At 42.7% G+C, this 20,499-nt stretch overlaps 1 protein-coding gene across 1 annotated transcript in view; it reads right to left on the reverse strand.

Annotated features, from left to right (window-relative positions):
* LOC102192570 (E3 ubiquitin-protein ligase RNF31-like) overlaps window positions 1-20,280 on the reverse strand; it is a 22,524-nt gene extending 2,244 nt beyond the window's left edge. Inside the window, exons 1-10 of the mRNA XM_005751608.1 lie at window positions 20,053-20,280; window positions 19,782-19,955; window positions 16,761-16,859; window positions 14,155-14,244; window positions 12,195-12,309; window positions 8,318-8,430; window positions 7,219-7,329; window positions 5,839-5,887; window positions 3,379-3,475; window positions 977-1,142 (exon numbers count right to left, since the gene is read on the reverse strand). Of these exons, the coding sequence (XP_005751665.1) occupies window positions 977-1,142; window positions 3,379-3,475; window positions 5,839-5,887; window positions 7,219-7,329; window positions 8,318-8,430; window positions 12,195-12,309; window positions 14,155-14,244; window positions 16,761-16,859; window positions 19,782-19,955; window positions 20,053-20,280 (1,242 nt within the window). The remainder of the gene's footprint in view (window positions 1-976; window positions 1,143-3,378; window positions 3,476-5,838; window positions 5,888-7,218; window positions 7,330-8,317; window positions 8,431-12,194; window positions 12,310-14,154; window positions 14,245-16,760; window positions 16,860-19,781; window positions 19,956-20,052) is intronic.
* Window positions 20,281-20,499: the final 219 nt, after the last annotated feature.

The raw sequence follows: 20,499 nt of genomic DNA on the forward strand, positions 1-20,499 counted from the left end.
TTTTGTGTTCTCTATTCTTTAAGCACTGGTTTGAGCACCATTTGAGCACCGGCACCGTTTCAAAAGTGCCGGTTTGGCACCGTTATCGGATAAAACCTAAACGATACCCATCCCCAGTATTCAATGTAGGTAATAAAAATACAAAATCATATTTCTGGGGCTACAGCTGCTGTGAGACAAAGCTCAATAAGCCAATTAAAGATTCATTCTCTGGCCAGCGTCTGTACCAGACACAAAAAAACATACTGTATAAAAACCAATACAATACACACGGATGACATAAGTACAGCAGCATCAATAATATGATGAGTGTGGATGCAAGTGTTACGGCTATATAAACAAAACACAACAAAACCAACCGCGCTCACGCCTGCTTATGAAAACTAAAACAGAATATTTAGACCAAAACCTTTCAAATAACACCCAGCCTACTTCTAACTGGTGTGTCATCTTTTGGAACCCACCACTCAGTTAACAGGGAACAGGGAGAGGGGAAAGCTCACTGTGCTACTTATACAACCACTTCCTCATTAACTCGATGTCATTCATTTTTTCATTTAATTTTGGGTATTAAATTTTAGCATTAACTGTGAAGGGTCCCCATTTCTGCCTGAACTCTGAGGTGGTTAATGAAAATATTCTACCAGTTGGTGTTTGCATGATGATGGTAGAAGTCTAACAGGGCAGTCTTACATGTCCCAAGTTGCTCAGTTAGGTTAGGATGAACTTTGCAGACTTGCTTTTTGTGAAACCAATTCTACATCTTTATGGTTAACGTGGCCGCTGCGGTCAGGATAAAAATGTTTTATATTGTAAAGGTGATAAGTTATTTACAGTGACCATTCCCAGAAACCAATGGACCTAAACAATAGCAGAATAACGATCCACATCTGAACTAAAGATGGTCAGCATAGCAATGAAATGAAATGATGAACTTATGTTCAGCAGTGAAATGTATATAGGTAATGATCCTCACCTCAAGAAGCCTGGTGTAGTAGGTGAAGGTGTCCTCCCCGTCCCTGTGGGTGTCCTCTACCTTGTACCTCCTGCAGGCCAGCAGCAGCTCGTTTGAGCTGTAGAGCGGTGCTGGGTCAATGGAGTGGCTATTGATCAGGCTCACCAAGTACTCCCGGTAATGCTTCCTAGAAACCAGCACACCACCAAAAAATTATTTATATATCAAGTGATATCAATGATCAATGAGTCTTAAATAGGGATTAAAAAAAATATGCCAAAGCCAACCAGAGTTGCTCATTTTGTGTGAATACATATATAAAAATTCCCCTCTCGCCCCCGCGGGCGGACAATCCTTCAAGCTCGGGTCCTCTACCAGAGGCCTGGGAGCCTGAGGGTCCTGCGCAGTATCTTAGCTGTTCCCAGGACTGCGCTCTTCTGGACAGAGATCTCCGATGGTGTTCCCGGGATCTGCTGGAGCCACTTGCCTAGCTTGGGAGTCACCGCACCTAGTGCTCCGATTACCACGGGGACCACTGTTACCTTCACCCTCCACATCCTCTCCAGCTCTTCTCTGAGCCCTTGGTACTTCTCAAACTTCTCGTGTTCCTTCTTCCTGATGTTGCTGTCATTCGGAACCGCTACATCGATCACTACGGCCGTCTTCTTCTGTTTGTCTACCACCATTATGTCCGGTTGGTTAGCCACCACCATTTTGTCCGTCTGTATCTGGAAGTCCCACAGGATCTTAGCTCGGTCATTCTCCACCACCCTTGGGGGCATCTCCCACTTTGACCTCGGGACTTCCAGGTTATACTCGGCACAGATGTTCCTGTACACTATGCCGGCCACTTGGTTGTGGCGTTCCATGTATGCCTTGCCTGCTAGCATCTTGCACCCTGCTGTTATGTGCTGGATTGTCTCTGGGGCATCTTTACACAGCCTGCACCTGGGGTCTTGCCTGGTGTGATAGACCCCAGCCTCTATGGATCTTGTACTCAGAGCTTGTTCTTGTGCTGCCATGATTAGTGCCTCTGTGCTGTCTTTCAGTCCAGCTTTGTCCAGCCACTGGTAGGATTTCTGGATATCAGCCATTTCTTCTATCTGGACATACCATACAAGGGCCTGTACTTCCATGATGGTTACTCTTGTTGCTCCTCTGATGTACTTATTGGTTGTTTCATCCTGGACAGGGATTCTGACACTCACTAGTCCTTGGGCTCCTTCCTTGTGATTAGCATACAGTCTCAGGGTGCGGGACTTGGGGTGAAACCCTCCATGCATGATAAGGGCTTCCTTGTTTTGATGTCAGTGGCTTCTATCTCCTCCTTTGACCAGCATTATCCCAGCAGGGTATATGATGACAGGCAGGGCGTAGGTGTTGACTGCCCAGATCTTGTTCTTCCCATTACGCCGACTCCTCAGGACTCACCCTACTCTCTGCAGGTATTCAGTGGTTGCAGCTTACCTGGTGGCCTCTTCATGGTTCCAATCTGCCTGTGAGATTTCTAGGTACTTGCAGCTGTTCACAGTATCTGCAGTGTTGCCTTCTGGTAGTAAAATCATTGTCCTGATGTCAGTGGCTTCCATCTATCTATTCTTTTTTATTCTTTTTTATTTTTCATTCACTATTAGCATACAGCTTGTTGCCATCCATGTAGAGGAGGTTGCTGACGATTGCCTCATTTCGTAGTCAGTCTCCCTAACATGTTATGTAGAGGAATTCACCAAGGGGGTTCAGGGCTATGCAGAATAGCAGTGAGGACAGGGAATCTCCTTGGTAGATCCCACAATTGATGGTGACCTGCGCAATCGGCTCAAAGTTGGCCTCTAGTGTTGTTTAACACATCCCCAACAAATTCCTGATTCAGGGATTCAGGATTGATGTGTGATGCATTGAGTAACAGGCTTTCTTGTGGTCATTCCAGGCAGTGCAGAGGTTGGTCAGTCGAGTCTTATAGTCTTGGGTGACTGCTCTATCTACCAGGAGCTGGTGTTTTGATGTCATCAAGTGCTTGCTCATTGGGGGTTATGTGATTTTTGGGATTTCTTTTTAACTGTAAGGTCTTTAACTTACAATGTAAACCGCATTGAGGCAAACGATTTAGCACTATAAAAATAAAATGGAACTTAACTGAATCATTTTTATGCATGGTTTAACAAGAGCAGTTCAAGTATTCTGGGACACAGACAGAGGACAAAGAACTGTGAATTACTTTAATTATCAATTCCCTTATTTCTGTTTGTGTTCAAAAAGTTTTTAGCACACGTTTTTTTAAACTACAGTGTTTTGGAGCCGTTTGAAGCAACCAACATGGTTCACACAAGATTAAAGACAAGTGCTCCTTATGGACTGCCAGAGACTCTGGGATCTAAGGAACATATTACAAACAAAGCAAATACTACTCATTAAAAGCTCCATACTCGCAGAGTCCAGCATGTCCAGGTTGGGTCTGAGCTCCACAGGCTGCATCTGACTGCTGCCCGCCCTCATCTTTTTGCTCTATTACTCCACACAGATCTAAAAGGAAGAGAGGTACCCATTTAAAAATATAGAAAAACATCTGTGAAAATCAATACAAAAAATTCCTTAATTGAAAAATTCATTATAATATTCAGAACTCCATTAATTCAGCCAGGTTTCTTCCTGTTAAAAGGGAGTTTTTCCTTCCCACTGTCACCAAGTGCTCGCTCATTTGGAATCATATGATTGTTGGGGTTTTGTTTTCTTTGTATTATTGTAGGGTCTTTACCTTACAATATAAAGTGCCTTGAAACAACAACCGTTGATTTGATTTGGGGCTGTATAAATAAAACTGAATTCAGATGTATTAGTATTAATTTGTATGAACATTTCCTAAGATAGCCAGTCATGGTGTCAAATCAACAACAACGTGTTACATTCTTTAAAAGAATGACTAAGCTAGCCAGGACAGAGTAGAGATTTATTCACTTGCTAAATCCTGTCCTGTCTGCCAGCTTTTTGATCTGAATGCACTGTTGTGGGTTTATCTGTTTATTTCTTCATTTCTATTCATCAAGACATAATAGAGTTACAGTTGTGACATTATAAGTGGTATACTGTATGATATCTAAGGCAGGACAGGCAGGAAAAAAAGGAGGGGGGGGGTTGATAAAAGGATGGAGCATAAATACAAATGTTCGTGAGTGTGAACGAGAGAAAGAGCGAGAGCCCAAAGGCTGTCAGTCCCAGAGGGCCAGAAGTGACCGGCAACCAGCCCTGCTACGGGCCACCCACCCCCGTACAGTCCCAGGGCTCCAGGTGCCTAATAACCGCAGTATAATGAAACAGGTTACATTTTCAAGAACGCAAATATAAAAAGATTACCCTACAGAAAGCATGTCCCAGCGCCTAGAACAGGGGTGGGCAATCCCAGTCCACGAGGGCCGGTGTCCCTGCAGGTTTTAGATGTGTCCATGATCCAACACAGCTGATTTAAATGGCTAAATTAGCTCCTCAACATGTCCTGAAGTTCTCCAGAGGCCTGGTAACGAACTAATCATGTGATTTCATGAAATTTAAAGTCTTAGCTGTCACCTATAGGCCAAAGCGTCCCAGCTGCAAACTTTTTTAAACTGGTAGAAGAAAAAGACATTTGATGAACCACATTTCTCTTTCTGTACAAAGAGGAACAGACAAATGTGGAGTAAGTTTGCCAGAAGTGGAACAAACCCAGTTTCTTTGCAATAAGAAAGGATTTACAGAGCCCACCAAATTCCCTAAAATACAAATGGTAAATGGCCTGTATTTAAAACACTGATTACTTGGATTTGACTTTTTCAAAAACATCTTATTTGCATTTCACCCTTAGTTACTATAACGACCCAAGGGTCCAGCGCACCCTGCCTGGGATAGAGTTACTGGGAGTGGGTTGTGTGTCAGTCACAGGCACTGGTCCTGGCGCTCCGATCCAGGCTTCTGACACTGGTACTGGAATGTCACCTTGCTGGTGGGGACGGAGCCTTAGCTAGTGGGTGAGGTTAGGAACTACTTACTAGATATAGTCGGGCTCACCTCAAAGCATAGCTTGAGCCCTCGAACAAGCTTCCTGGAGAGGGGTTGGACTCTGTTCCCCTCTGGAGAACTCGCTGGAAAGATTACATTATCACAGTCTGCTGTCCCCATGACTCAAACCCAAATAAGTGATTGAAAATGGATGGATGGATGATGTGCATTTTGAGATACTGGTTTAAGTATTATCAAGCATCCCTGGTTCAAATATTCTAATCAAAGGTGGACGTTTGTCATTGGTTGAACACCCTAGAAAAGATACAAGGTTTCAGGCACTCTGTTTAATTCCCAGATGAAAAGCAGAGTTATTTAGATTAAACGTTATGCACTTCTCTACTTGAGTTATAGCACTTACAAGGTTTTCAGAAAACACTGGGATTCAGACGTTTTAGTAGACGCATGGTAGGAATTTTGAAATCTTAGTTGGGCGTCCATGCTGCCTGCTCAGCATCAGCCTTTTACAGCTGAGTAGTTTAAAACACAGAGTTAATCCAGCTACTTCTGTCAGCAGTCACATGGTTTATTTTACGAGTTTCAGTCAGAATTCATTCGAGCAGAGGAAAAGCACTTGTGAAGGTTACAATGATCTGGCCTCTGACAGTGGACTCAACTCTCTGATTCTCCTGTGCCTGCACCTCTTTCACCTCTGCTGTATTTAATCATCAGTAATGACTAAACTTGGGCTCTCTCCCATAGTGTGTCTTTCCCTGTGCTGTTTTCCACTTACTTGTGGGGCCGTTGAGTGTGTCCTCACTAATATGAATGCCATGGAGAAAATATTAGAAAGAGCACAACTCCACAGCATCATCAAAAGTATTGAAACAAAAACTTTGATGGAAGAAACAGCCTACCTGTCTGAGTTCCAGGAGGAGGTTCAGTGTTGAAGGCAACTCCGTTATTCTGTCACGAAGATAAGATATGATGAGACGCAAAACAGGCACTGACCAGATAAACACATGAAAAAGAACGAAGGGTCTTTAGGATGACAGCAAAAACACAGAAGAGACAAAACGAAACGAGTAACGGCTCTAAACACGCTAACATCTCTGTCATGGGCCTGGGTCACATGACCCTGTGTTTTGAGTTTCTTGTGTTTTTATGTCATTTTGTGTTATGGTTTAACCCTTTAAGACCTACCATAGAACCAAGTCCACCAGAGCTTATATTATATTTTTACATGCTGTGGAGCCATTTTTGGGAGCATTTCAAGTTGCTATACATCAATACAACCATTAGAGCCAAAATTCTAATAATATGTCTGCATTAAGTGCATAGTAATTACATTTATTGCAAAAAAGTGCAATAAACTACAAAAAAATTTAAAATCGTTTTTGTTTTTTTTTAACATATATTTCTAGTTAGAGAAATTTAAGAGGCTCATCCCTCAAAACTGTAAATACAAAAAAGTTTCACAAACTAGTTTCCTACCACAGGAAATTTATTTTGAGTGTCTTCATAGTTTTATTTTTGAAATACACCAATTTTTATACACTGCAGGAAAAACGAAAATAAATAATATACTGCAAATTTGCAAAAAAGCAGCATATGCATCAAAATAAACTATTTCCAGCAGTGCAATATGAGTCCTCAGCATCCCAGAAACGACACAGAAAGTCATAAAGTCAAACATAACTTTTAAAAACACCAGTATAGGCTCATGAAGCCCTGATGGTAAAAAACTACATTTCTGCAAAATGACGTCACTTCCGGTTTCGGGCAGGTCATGGCGGACATGTGATAGTTCACACTGATGTCTATTCCAATGTGGGAAGTGTTATGAACAGCTGATCGGATCGGCAAAGCCTGTTTCTGGAATATTATGTTTTTGTTCCTGCAAGCGCTTTTTATGCAGTTTTTGCAAAGATTTATGTGGAAGGAAACCGTGACCGAGGACAAGCTGATGGCATAAGATGTAAGTACAACTACTCCGGTTTCATATGCAAAACTAATTATTGCGCTAGCTTACGTGGTTGCAGAGCTACAAGGATTTAAGAGTAATTACGCAAAACGGAGCGTGCTGCTCCGACCGGCTTTAAAGGGTTAAGGTTCATTTTGTAGTCCTGAGTTTATTCTATGTTAGCTTTTTGCACATTTAGGCTCCCCTTGTGTCTTTGTCCTCTGTGTCCTCTCTGTGTCTGTGTTTATGTGTGTTTGTGTGTCCTTGTCTCTTGTTTCCCTCTTCTCTTCCCATCCTTGTGTGTCATTCCACAGTTACATGTATGTGTGTTTACCTGGAGCAAAGCCTGCAGCCTGGATGGTTCCCAGTCTCTCAGATAGAAGAGACAGTCTCTAGGATGATGGGCGTGCAGTCCAGACACCGTGCACTGGTCCACTGCACAGGTCTGATGGGAAACAAAAGAGAAAACAACAGCCATTTTTATTTTTCCCCTCAGTCTGCTCACGTAACACTGAAATTAATAAAAATTAAAAAACAAAAGGAAACTGTGACCCTTCACTAAACACTAATAGTGTTTTTAAAAGACAGGACATAAAAATGTGCAACTGAACTTCACACGTGTCATCATTTCGTCCACTTTCCCAGATGAAATACACGCAAAACTAAATTGTAATGAATGCATCAATGCTGGTTTCTGTTTACTGGAAAGATGTTGATGAACTTTTGCACCAAACACCAATGAATTGAACAAACACCGCAGCTGCCAACAGCTGTTTTGAATGTCTCATGTGAAACAGCCAAAAACAAGAAAACAAATCTGTGTGCTGCATTCGTGTCATCAGTGAATTTATGTCGGAGAGCCTTTTCCAAAGCTGCTGAGGTCAAAGGTTGCACCTTCAGAACAAGAAATGCTGTGGCCCAGATCAAACATGAGGATCAGTGCCTCGTCTGCAGCGTTATGAAGTGCTTACTTTTGTTTCAGTCACTCAAGATTTCACACAAAACAAATCAAAAACAGTGTTTTAATGATCACATGCTGCTCTCCTTTTTTAGGGATAAAAAATAAATCTAAGAGAAAATTGCCAAAGTTGTACACGTGTTTTCACTTCCCACAGTCTGTGTGAAATAATCAGATGTGGACTGGTTCTTTTTCTACTTCACCTGAGGACTCAAAGTGCTCTATAGAACTGGCCTAATTCACCCACTTACACTCTAATGTGTACATCGGAGAGCAGCGGGGTTAGTACCTTGCAGAAGGGCACTTGCATGCAGACTGTTGCAGCCAGGGACTAAACCACCAGCCTGAGCATTAGTAGATGACTACTCCACACCTCTCTGTCACACATGTATCCTAGGTAGAGTATCACATGGCTCAAATGACTCCTTGGAAAATGACACCATGAAGAGGATGATGTGGTATGTGACAGACTTACAGTGTGGAAAGGGTTGTTGCAGCCACTGCAGAACTGGTAACGACACTGTGAGCAGCAGAAATGCATGCAGCCTCCTTTAGACAGCGCATACTGAAAGCGACAGTTAGGACAAGCTAGAAGGAGGGAGGAAGGAGAGGACACACAGGTAGCATTACATTCAAGAAAACCATTTTAGTCTGACGTACTTTCAACACCTTTCCTGACATAAATGAGTTAACTTTACTTATATATACTTGTTACACAGTTAATGTCATGGATCTCAGCACTCGATGACCTTGCTCTGTAAGTTTATATGGCTGAGCTGCTTTGGCTCCTAAACGCTTTCATTTTGTAATAATAGCACTTAAAGCTGATTGTGGAATATTCAGGAGGGAAGACTTTCACCAGCTGACTTGTTTCAGCAGTGGCATCATGTTACAGCATAACACTCAAATTCAGGGAGCTCTTTAGAATAACACAAAGGCAAACTGCATGTCTAGGTGTCATATACCTGTGGCAACAGACTGAGCACACCTGAATTCAAACAGAGGTGCGGCCCAATACCTTTGTTCATATACTGTAACCTTACTCGGTTACACAGCATGGACAGGAGGATAACAACGCATGCATAAATGTGCATGTTTGTGTACTTACACCACAGACCTGTCTGAAACATACATAGACATCATGAGACATAGTTTGCAGAGCAGCAACACAACACAGAGTGCATTATGGGCTGTTCATAATCATAATGCTAAGACAGAGATATGCTCAGCTCTGTAAGTGTTTGGTTTCAGATTTGTACGTCCCACAGAAAGCTTCTCATGATGGTTTTTTTGGCCATGGATGAAACAAACTTCACGATGAGTGAAAACAAATGAATATCATATGAAACTGCATTTTATTTTTTCAATACAACATCCTATGACATCACAATGATGCGCCACCGTGACAGGCTCATGTCATCATATAGTAGTTATGATGCTTTAATGATAAAACGTTAAAGTTTGCTCTTGTTTTCCACTTTTATCAGAAAAATTACTGGCAGAAGCCAGGACTAAACACTGAAGTTCACACATGGCATCAATTTGAAAGACTTGAGCTGAGTGTGGTAGCAGGGTTTCGTTTGTGGCTGCACTGCAGCCAGCCCGGAAACACAAAAGATACAGCAAAAGAAGTGTTTGTGACCACCCCTGTGTTGTGTTGTGTTAACCAGCAGCACAAAGCTTGCCATAGTGGCGCTATCAACTACATGATGAGAGATGTTGGACCCACAGCATGTGCAGCCAGTCCAGGCATCGCTGTGAGGTGTGTCAAAGCTACGTAGAGCCATGGCAGTGACTGAGGGCAGAGTCAGGGCTGCGGGTCTCTCCCCTGCCCTCTGGGGAGGCCCAGACAGCAATGCTGAGCCTGCTGTTGCCCTCGTGGGGAGAGTTTGGGAACATCTGCTCCACAAGATCACCGTCGCCGGTTCAAGGGCTGTCAGATGGAGGCAAAGGATCACACGTTTGCCTACGCTTGGAGGCTCCGTGTCATGGCAGCCAGGTAGCTGCAGTCAAACCCTGGGAAGGAGGAAAAGGTGGCTGCTGGAGTTTGTCGTCAAGTACCAACTCATTGAGAAGACAGCAGAATGGGTCCTCGGCCATCGGCCAGGGAGCCTTGATGCAGCAGTGACTTTGGTGGACAACCAACTACTACGGTGGATGGAGGACCCTGGGTGGATACAGTCGTCGGTGGGGAATCTGCCTGTGCCGGCCCCGAGGAGAAGAATCCTCGGCTCTCCTCCAGCACCACCGACTGTTGCGCCCCACAGAAACTCCCTACTGACCTGTTCTCCTCTGCTTCCCCTCTGCAGGTCCTGGGAGCTACAGGCACTGGACCCATCTCACAGGAAGTCACACAGACGACAGGGCAGGAGTGCTGGTGCGGGCATCCACACGGAGTGCCCACTGATGGAGGTGGGACAGGTTTTCCGTGTCACTGGCCTCCCAGCACCTTCCCCTGGCCTGGGAGTGACGTACAACGTTCCAGTAAGGCACCAAAGGGCTGTACACCAGGCTATGGTGGACTCAGGCTGCATGCAGACCTTGGTCTACCAAACTCTGGTTTGACTCTGGGCGTTGTTGGAGAAAGAGTGGGTTTAGATCCCGTGTGTGCAACCATAGTGCCCGTTGAAATTAGGTACAAGGGCAAAAAGCATGGAGTCAAACCTGCTGTTAGCTCATGCCTGAATCTTGGGAGGTGGGGGCTATGATTTCTGGCTTAGTTCAGTGGGTTCAGGGGTGGGAGGCTGGGTAATGTAGCTCCCATCCATCCATCCATTTTACACACCAAAGTGTTCCCAGGCCACCCAAGAGATATAATCTCTCCATTGTGTCCTGAGTTTGCCCTGGGGCCCCACTGAGACATGCCACGAGGAGTCATCCTTGTCAGATGCCACTACCACCTCGACTGCCTCAGCTCTGGCCAGTTGGTTAATTATGCCTCCCCTTTCCTTAAGATATGTAGTATGCAGTGGTCCCAGCATACTACATATCTTAACTAGGGGTGCAACGATACACAAACTTCACGGTTCGGTTCGGTTCGATACTTTGGTGTCATGGTTCGATATTTTTTTCAATACAAAAAAAAAATGTTCATGCCTTTTTAATTTGTAATTTATTAAAATTATAAATATATATTTTAACACAAAAGTACAGTTTTTAAATTTAATGTTGCTGAAACAACAAAATATTTAAAAAAATAAATCTGATTGAGGAATCACTCATCTTTGGAAAAGAGAGTTTATTACAGAGAAATGGCTCTTTCCAAAATAAAAGCTACACTATACGCTTCTTCTGGGCTATATTCTCAGCAGCATATGGAGAATCATGTGCTAACGGCTGTCTAAATGACTCGGGTAAAGTTAGTAGCATGCTTGTTGTTTTTGTCTTTGCACGAGGATGATGTCGGTGTAAATGTGCAGTCATATTCGTTGTGTTCCCACTAGTGCTGTCAGCGTTAATCTGAAATGACGTTAACGCCACAACACGGCAAATCTCCGTTAAAGAGTTACCGCGGATCGCCCCGTGCGTGGGGCTGGACGGCCAACACGTTAACGAGCTAACTGCGCTAACACACTAGTTCCCACCCATGTAATTAAGCATTGCATGGCACATCCAACATACTGTTTTACTTTTGACCTTCAGGGTCATGCTTCACATGAAGACCAAATTAGTTCCAAATGCCAGATCTGAATGAGGGTGGGGGAGGTTCAGTTTGCCATGTTGCTACGAGCTTAGCTTCTGTCTTGCTAGCTTGCGCTGTGCTCAGTGGATCTGCGCTCGACAGTGCAGCCTAGGCGGAGTAGTCGAACGCAGATCCACTGAGCGCTCAACACAGACAGCATCGTCAGAAGAAAAGTTGATAAAATAAATTAAACATTTTGTATTGTTCGATACATATGCGTACCAAACCGAAAGCCTTGTATGAACGGTTCAATATCGATACGAGTATCGTTGCACCCCTAATCTTGACCTCTTAAGTACCAACACCCCCAGATACGGGGGCAAAAGCGAGGAGATCGCATTTAGGGTTAGGCATGTATGCTTAAGAGGTTAAGGACAGTCCAGTCAGAGGACTGGAAGTGACAGCTGAAATAACTGGAAACACAAACGCAACAAGCTGACCGCCCCCGTGTTGTGTCGTGTCAGGTGAACCAGCAGCAAATTTTTAGAAAACTTGACCTCTGCCCTTAACCTTAAGGTTGAGGTAACCAGGATTGTCTTGCCTCATTTTCAAGTTATCACATTCACAAACTTGGCTGCCCATGCATCACAGGACTTTAGTGAAGAGGACTCCATGGGTTACGTTTACACAACTAATCAGAGTTTGTGTGTGTTCATATGTGTGTACTTACTGATGCCGTTGTCTCTGAGGTATCCAGCCAGGCCCTGTCTCTGATATTCTGGATCATTCTCTCTTTTCCAGGACTGGAACTGTTCACAGGACAGACCAGCATGCTGAGACTCCCACTGCACACAAACAATGTTTACCAATGAGTACAGAACAGAGCATATAAAAATGAATTACTATTGTAACAGTTACATAGAAAGATATTTATAATCACACAATATTTCATTTTCTTTTAAATTAGAAACATTTATAATATTTATAAAGGCTTGGATTGCACACAAGCACAAGTCTACGAGGACTACTTCACAAAATAAAATATTAGCCCAGGGGTGTCAAACTTATGAGCCCCATCTAGCCCATAATATAATTATATATACATCCCACCACGTGTCACTTATTAACAGCCTGGAGGCAGGGGTGAGACTTTATTTTGATGGGCACACCGTGCTGCCCATTACATTCCTAGACAGACTGGGATCATACCATTAGGTGAAAGAAGGAAAGGGGGGAGTAAGTATAGTGGTACAGCCAGGGTCTTTGAATCAGACGTCGTGCATGAGATCACTCTGCAGCTTGTTGTCTCAGTAAATGATTTCAAATTCTCAGATGAGTCCACATTTCCATCTTTCACTCGCTGCTGCCACATCTCAAGTTTTCTGACAAGTGATGTGAGTTTATCTGCCAGATGTGGGAGCTGAGCGTTTGTGCCCTGCATCTGCACATTCAGTTCATTGAGTTTCAGGAACATGTCACTGAGGTATGCCCGTTTCATGAAAACGTTGTTACAGTTAAATCTGTTGGTAAGATCACTGCCCTCTTCATTCAAAAACATGCAGACCTCCTCTCGAAGTTCAAAGAGCGTGGACGGCACCGTCCCACGTAACAGCAGGTGGAACTCACTGTGATGCAGAGCTGTGGCCGGAGCCCGCTTCTTCACACAGTGAGGAGAAAATCCAGGCTTTCACAGGTCGTGTTTTGATGCAGTTGACTGTGGCGACGACATCACTCATTATGTCATTCAGCTCAGGACTCAGCTGTTTAGACACTAGTGCTTCGCGGTGTATCTTACAGTGCGTCCGCTGCACATTGGGGGAGACGTGTTCGATTAACACTTGCAGCCCTCCTGGCTTCCCAGCCACAGCCGTCTGTGCAGATCTCCACACAGTCCTCGATGTTTTTGAACAGTTTCTCTGCGCTGGCTCTGGCAGGAACTTGTTTGCAGAAAAGCAATTCCTCCCTCAGCATCTTCATCAATGAATCTGACATACGTTATCAGCAAACAGTATTAATTCCTCCGCAACTGTGTGCGGTTTTTCACACACTGCCACTCGGTAGGCAACTTTATAGGAGCTGAGCTGAGCATTGCCAGCACAGATGCAGCTTCAGTAAAGAGACACTGTTGAGCAGTTTTTGTCTGAAAAGGTCAGCTGACTTGTCTTTGTGCTCTGGATGTTTTGTCTCCAAGTGGCATCTTAGCTTGTTAGGCTTTAAACTGTCACAAGCTTGCACTTTAAGACAGACAACACACTGCTGCCTCTCCTCATCACCCACCGCTGTGCAGGTGAAGCCAAAGGCGAGATATGCTTTATCATATTTTATAGTCTTTGGCTTGGAAGCAAATTTGATGATGCTTCATCCCCGTCAAAACCCGTCCATTATGCTAGCAAGGCCCAAGCATTCTTTTTTCTTTCTTTATTCATACCAGCCCCCCCCCCCCATCGCACACTGTTATTATGTTTTCCCCACTGTGAGGAGGAAATGTAATGATTCCTTCAGTTTCGTATTTTTGGACTATTTAGGACATAACTTTAATGTTAAGGTTCTTAAAAGAGTTGTGAAGAGCAGATGTGCTTGGAATGTCATATTTTTATGGCTTAACAAATGGATAAGACTGCAGCTCTGCAGAAAAAGTGAAACCAAACATAAAGTGGTAAGAAAACAAGAATACACAAAGAGAAACTTACAGGCTTTTTACAGTGAGCACAGAAACTGTTTCGACATTGAAAACAGGTGACCTTCAACTGGTCTCCATCATAGATGAATCCATATGAGCACTGAGGAGAACAAACACGAGAAGGGAAAGGAGAGGACAAGATAGAAATTTCATTGTACAATAACACTATAACGCAATCATAGTCCATGAAAATGACTTCTTGTATTCGGTCGAGTTGTTTAAGTAAAAAGGTGTTTTTAATTAAATCATTTCAATGGATCTTGAAAGCTCCATGACACAGAGTGCACAGACTCTCATGTAGTTACCAAGCACTGCAAGCAAGAGCACGGGGTAAGATTAATTCATTCATTACAGCCTTTTCAAAATAAATTGCTGAACTAATAACTGGCAATGAGTCAGTCATATTGTTGTGGAAGAATTTCGTTCCACTCTTTGCAGAATTGTTTTAATTCAGCCACATTGGGGTGTGTGAGCATTTTTAAAGGTTATGCCAAATAGGAACATTTTTCTTCATTTGTAGATATTGACCCTGTGCACGAGAAAATGCTAACTTCCTGGTTTGAGACCGGATGTGGGGTTGTACATTTCTGGTAGCTTTACTTTTGCGGTCAATCGCTACTGCGAAGATATCCTCCAAAATCATGTCCAAAACTCGAAAACGGAAAGATCGTGTTAAGTTACAAAGAGCAGAAGGTGGGAACACTCACCGCTGTTGTGTCATAAAAAAAATCTAATGATCAGTTTTGACGTTTAAAGCGTTTAGATCGATCAGTTGTTTACATCACTCAACACAAGCAGAACTGCATCACTGCAGCAGAAGACACATCGTCCACATTCAGAAGCACATCTCTGTATAATGACTGGTCTTATGATTTAAACAGGCAAATGTTCAGCATTCAAACTACAGGTGAAGAACAGTCAAACCAGATGTTTCCCGTTATGTCGAGATCAGCTAGTCAAGTACACACCTACACAGCATGTTAACAAACCATGAAAAAAGCCACACAAAAAATGAATGATTGTAACGGTTTCTATACATTAGTATGTACGAAGGGTATGTTGTGACTTACCTTCAAAATTACAGCGGTCCCTCGCTATAACACAGTTCACCTTTCACCTGCTGTTTCGCGGATTTTTTAGTGCAAGTTTGCATGCTTTTTTTTACGTCACATTGTGTCCTGCGTCCTGATCACTGCAGACGATCTCCTCCGTCTCTCCTGTACAGTACAGAATCGCTGCATCCATCGCTAGCAGTGTGACTCCGAAGTGCAGTGCTGTATGTCCACGAAACGTTTTGCACCGTCAAAAAATAAAATCGGCTACTTGATTTCACCTATCCTGGTTATTTTTAGAACATAACACCGGCGATAAACGAGGGACAGCTGAGAAATATAACATTTGAATCCCTTTTCTCTTTTGCTCTGAGGCGCGGGGAAAAATATCAACAAGTCGATGAACATCATTTACAGATATATTGGGTAAATGCCCGAGACATCTATAAAAATGTAAATCGCCGCTTGATTCATTCATTTGCTTAACTTGTTTTGGACCGTAAACCAGGCGCGAATAGGACACCGGAAACAAAGCTCCCCACAGGAGTTTCCGCACCGGAAGTAGCATATGCTAACGTGCACATAGGCTATTGGCTCTCATTATGGTTTACTGGAGTCCCAGTGCCTCTGAAATGGTTCTGTACCCTGTTCCAGACTGACAGACGTCAGTGACTTTGTTTCTCACCTGCTTTCCTTCTCATTTTTAACCCTGTCATGTCTAGTACAGCAGTGAAATTGGGGAAGAGGTAAATATTTTCCCAGCACTGGAGTTACATATAGAACCTTCTCCCTGTGAGCCATTGTGATGGGAGTGTTGGGGTCTGTTTTGCATCTGTGTCACGGACTCTGAAGTTAGTGTTCATCCTCCAGCTTCAATGTGTTTATGTCATGCTAACATAGCTGTGTCGCTAGTGATCACGTAGCACATCATCATGTACCAGCTAGCCAAACTTCAGTAACCCTACAAACGTCACTGCTGTTTAGTTTAATGTCTTCATTTATGTTGGAAGTGATAGCAGAGCTGTATGTTTGAATTTGTTTCTGAACTCCCGCAGTCAGGACATGCTATATTGTATTTAGATGGAAGCTAGCGAGCTAACTTCCTGCTAACTTCTAACTCTGTGAAATGTCATAAATTCCGTTTTCATGGATGCCTGGATGTTAAACTGTTACACCTGGTAGAGCAGAACGCTGATCATTTTATTACAGATGTAAGAATTTAGACAATTTTTCAACTCTCAGTGATGCCGCAGTGATCGTTTGACCTATGAACCTGCAGCAGAGTTTGGGCCCAGGCACGGCTAATGACGTCAGACTTAAAGACTATAGCTTCCATCTGGGAAAAGTGAGCTCTTCACTGGTCACCAATTCAATTTCAAAGTTTGCAAAACTACTTACTGCACTATTGTTTCATATAAAGAAAATTGAATCTTTAACACATGTGAAGCATCAATAATCCAAAAACGTGTACTCAAACTTGCATCACTTTTAAATAGAAATTAAGTAATTACATTAAGTAATTTGTTCATTGAGATTTTGTTGTAAATATTGATCCTGTACTCACGTGACAGCACCAGAGAAATTTGGGGTCCTTGATTAAAGCCTGCTCTGTCAGCTTCTTGTGAAAAAGCTCGTAGACTTCTGGCTCTAGACACTCTCGCAGCTGTGAAGACCAAGTTTTAGAACGTTAACTTCACAGAATGTACATGTAAAGACTGATTTACCTGTCACGACTAGTCCTGTTCTTCCTGTAAAAACATTTGTACAGAGTAGAAGATCTCTGGAAGATCTTCACCAAGTATGGTGTCGGTCACTCTTTCCCAGGTTTTACTCATATTGCAAACAATGCGTTGTATGTTTGTCACTCTTAAATATGAACACCTTTAAAATAACACAAGTAAAGACAAAATGCCGTTTCTAAGTGACGTGTTTCTTATTAAGAGGAAAAAAATCCAGACATACGGCGGTGGGTGAAAAAACTCTTGCCCCGTAATAACTGGTTGAGGCAAAAACTGCAATCAGGAGTTTCAAATAACTTGTTAGGATGCCTGGGTCGTTGTCCCAGGGTTTTTGAGTTTATTATATTATTTATTATTTCTAGTCTTGCTTTCTGTGAGTTCTGTCTTATGGCTTATGTCTGTCTTCTCTAGTTGCTCTGTCTCCCCTGTCAGCTGTATCCCCTTGTCTAGTTGGCGTCTCTGTGTATCCTTAGTTGCTATATCCCCGTGTCCAGTCAGTGTCTGTGTCTGCCCTGGTCCCACGTCTCTGTTCCCTCTGTTGCAGTGCGTGCGAGTCTGTGTCTTTAGTTCAGTCTGTGTCATGTTTCCTGTTTTATTTTGAAGGTCCTTGTCTGAGGTTAATGTATCTGGTTTCGCTTCCCCTGGTCTCGTTAGGCCTGATTTGCCCCAGCTGTGTTTCCCTCCTGTTACCCATTCCCTGATTGCTCCCTCTGTGTATTTAAGCCCTGTGTTTCTCTGTGTCTGTGTCGCGATCTACCGTTTATTTTGCTGTGTGTTCTGTCAGTCCTCTGGTTTAAGTTTAGTTTGATTTCCCCCCCGTTATGTTATATTTTGAGTTTTACATTAAAGCTGTTTTGAGTTCACGACTGTCTCCGGAGTCTGCACCTTGGGTCCTATTCCTGTCTGCACACAGCCACACATAACATAACTGGCATGAGTCGTTAACAGCGCTGTGGAGGAATTTCGGCCCACTTGTCTTTGCAAAATTGTTGTAATTCAGCCAAACTGGAAGGTTTTTGAGAATGAACCTTTTTAAGGTCGTGCCATGGCATTGCAATCGTGTTCAGATCAGAACAGTGACTCCAAAGTCTTCATTTTGTTTTTCTTCAGCGACTCTGAGGTGGACTTGCTGGTGTGTTTCGGATCATTGTCCTGCTGCAGAACAGAAGTGCACTTCAGCTTGAGGTGATGAACAGATGGCTGGACATTTTCCTCCAGGATGTTTTGGTAGACAGCAGAGTTCATGGTTCCATTTACCACAACAAGTCTTCAGGTCCTGAGGCAGCCCCAGACCATCACACTACCACCACCATATTTTACTGTTGGTGTAATGTTCCTTTTCTGAAATGCTGTGCTACTTTCACTCCAGATGAAATGGCACATCACACTTTCCAAAAAGTTAAAGTTTTGTCTTGTCAGTCCGGAGAATATTCATCAATCATCAAGATGTTTTCTGGCAAAACTGAGACGAGCCTTTATGTTCCTATTGAGTCAGTCCTGGTGTAACTTTGGTCAGCCGGCCACTCCTGGAAAGGTTCACCACTGTTCCATGTTTTCACCATTTCTATGTTTTTATACTTATTTTTTATACAAGAGATATCAATTACTTATGTTCTCATTTGTTCCTGAATTTCCTTGGATCACAGCAGGATGTCTGGTCCTGTTTAAGTCTTATTTAAGAGATTTCTTAAAGTGCTTTTAATTTTTAATCACTTTTTCCACACAGGGCCACAATAATAATAATAATTATTATTATCATAACAATAATACTAACACCCTCATTTTGTGTTTACTTGTGTCATCTTTGTCTAATATTTAAAATATATAAAATTTGTATGATGATCTGAAATATTTCAGTGTGACAAACATACAAAAAATAGGACCTCAGGAATGAGGCAAACACCTTCTCACACCACTGTGAATAAAAACTGGTGCTGACAGTCACAATCACAGGTATTAATATAATATTAATACTTCATTTCACCCTTTATCTCCAGTAATAGAAATATAAAGATTCCAGACCTCAACACTGATTGTAACGCACTAACTCTAACACAGGTGTTCCACAGACTGACCTGGACATGCACTGCATTAGGACATAATGATATGACCAAAATGAAAGTGATTACTACCCCTCTCTTACAATATTACTCTCATGAATGTAAAAAAAATTGGAATAAAAATTAAAGTTCTGTATAATTAGTAAGCCTAGAAAAACAATATTGCAATAACTAAAGATACATGTCGTGTACATGTTCAGGTTTTTGATATTTTATGGGCAGAACTATAATCGATGACATAAATAATAATCTGAGAAAGGAATGAAAATATGTTTTACTGTTAAACAGGAGAAAAAACATAATCAGTCCCTCCAAAACTTGCAGGAAACAGCATTTTGAAACTCCTGCTCAGCAGCCTGTAATTCATTTTCAACCCAAACTGCAAAGTTAGATGTTGTTTGTCAACTGAATTTTCTGGCAACCAAACGTTTGTGTACAAGAATGTTGGTACATTAATCTCTTGTATATTTTGTACATTGTCCAAAATGTTGGATTGGAAATAAACTCAAAGAAGTAGAGACACTAAATCGTACCCTGCTCAGCTAACAGCTAACAGAATGAAGCCAATGTTCTGCTCATTAATATAACATCAAGACATTTAATCCATTTTAGAAAAGCTCTGCAGAGAAACAACAACTGAGCAAAGAAAAAACAAAAAAATGCAGTTCATTGTTTTACTGAACTGTAAGTGATGGCAGGCTTTATAGTTGTGGTTGACAAGATGACAATGTAGCAGTCAGAGAGGAGAGACATTCTCATTCCTTTCCCGGTTTATTTGCTTCCTACCTGGATGTCCAGGGTGGAGAAGTAGCTGTTGAGGTGTTCGGGGTCATTGATGTCAGGCTCCCAACAGACTGGACACACCATGTCTCTGATGTGTTTGTCCCTTACAGCGATGGTAAAGTGCTGCTGAAAACAACCACAGCACACAGAGCACTGACACGACGTGAGAGACTGCATCTGAGAAGGGGAGGTGGGAGGAAGTAGAAAATCAAGAAATGGAAATCATTCAGAAAATTATTTAGTGACTCAAAAGCATCTGTAAAGTAACCCTAACTTTGCTGTGAGGGAAAACCGAGAGGCAGATGGGACATTCTTTAGCGAGCACTCGCTTGATAAATTCCCTGTCGTGGGACTCTTGCACTGCCTGCACCACATCTTCTAGGGAATAGGGGGCGCTGTGCTCCAGAAGAAGCGACAGTGCCAGCTCACAGCGACCCCAGCTGGGTAGATCGTAGACTGCTAGAAGCCACCGACATACACGCTGAAAAAACAATAAAATCATGTTAAAATAGACTTCACATTTTCTACCAGTAATGCCAAACATGGGGTCTTTGTAAAGTACTGTGTAACAGTTGCAAGTCACTCCTCATTTCTGTATATTTTGCTGGGAAAGTGAGCACAGCAACGTGTCCAAACAGTTTAGAAAACTGGTAGCTGACCAGCTTTTTTTTCTCAACACAGCCTGAAGGCTTCTCTTCACTGGCTTCCTGTTAAATCTGGA

The sequence above is a fragment of the Pundamilia nyererei genome, unplaced genomic scaffold (assembly GCF_000239375.1).
Source record: "Pundamilia nyererei isolate P.nyererei 1_Seehausen unplaced genomic scaffold, PunNye1.0 scaffold00318, whole genome shotgun sequence".
NCBI lineage: Eukaryota > Metazoa > Chordata > Actinopteri > Cichliformes > Cichlidae > Pundamilia > Pundamilia nyererei.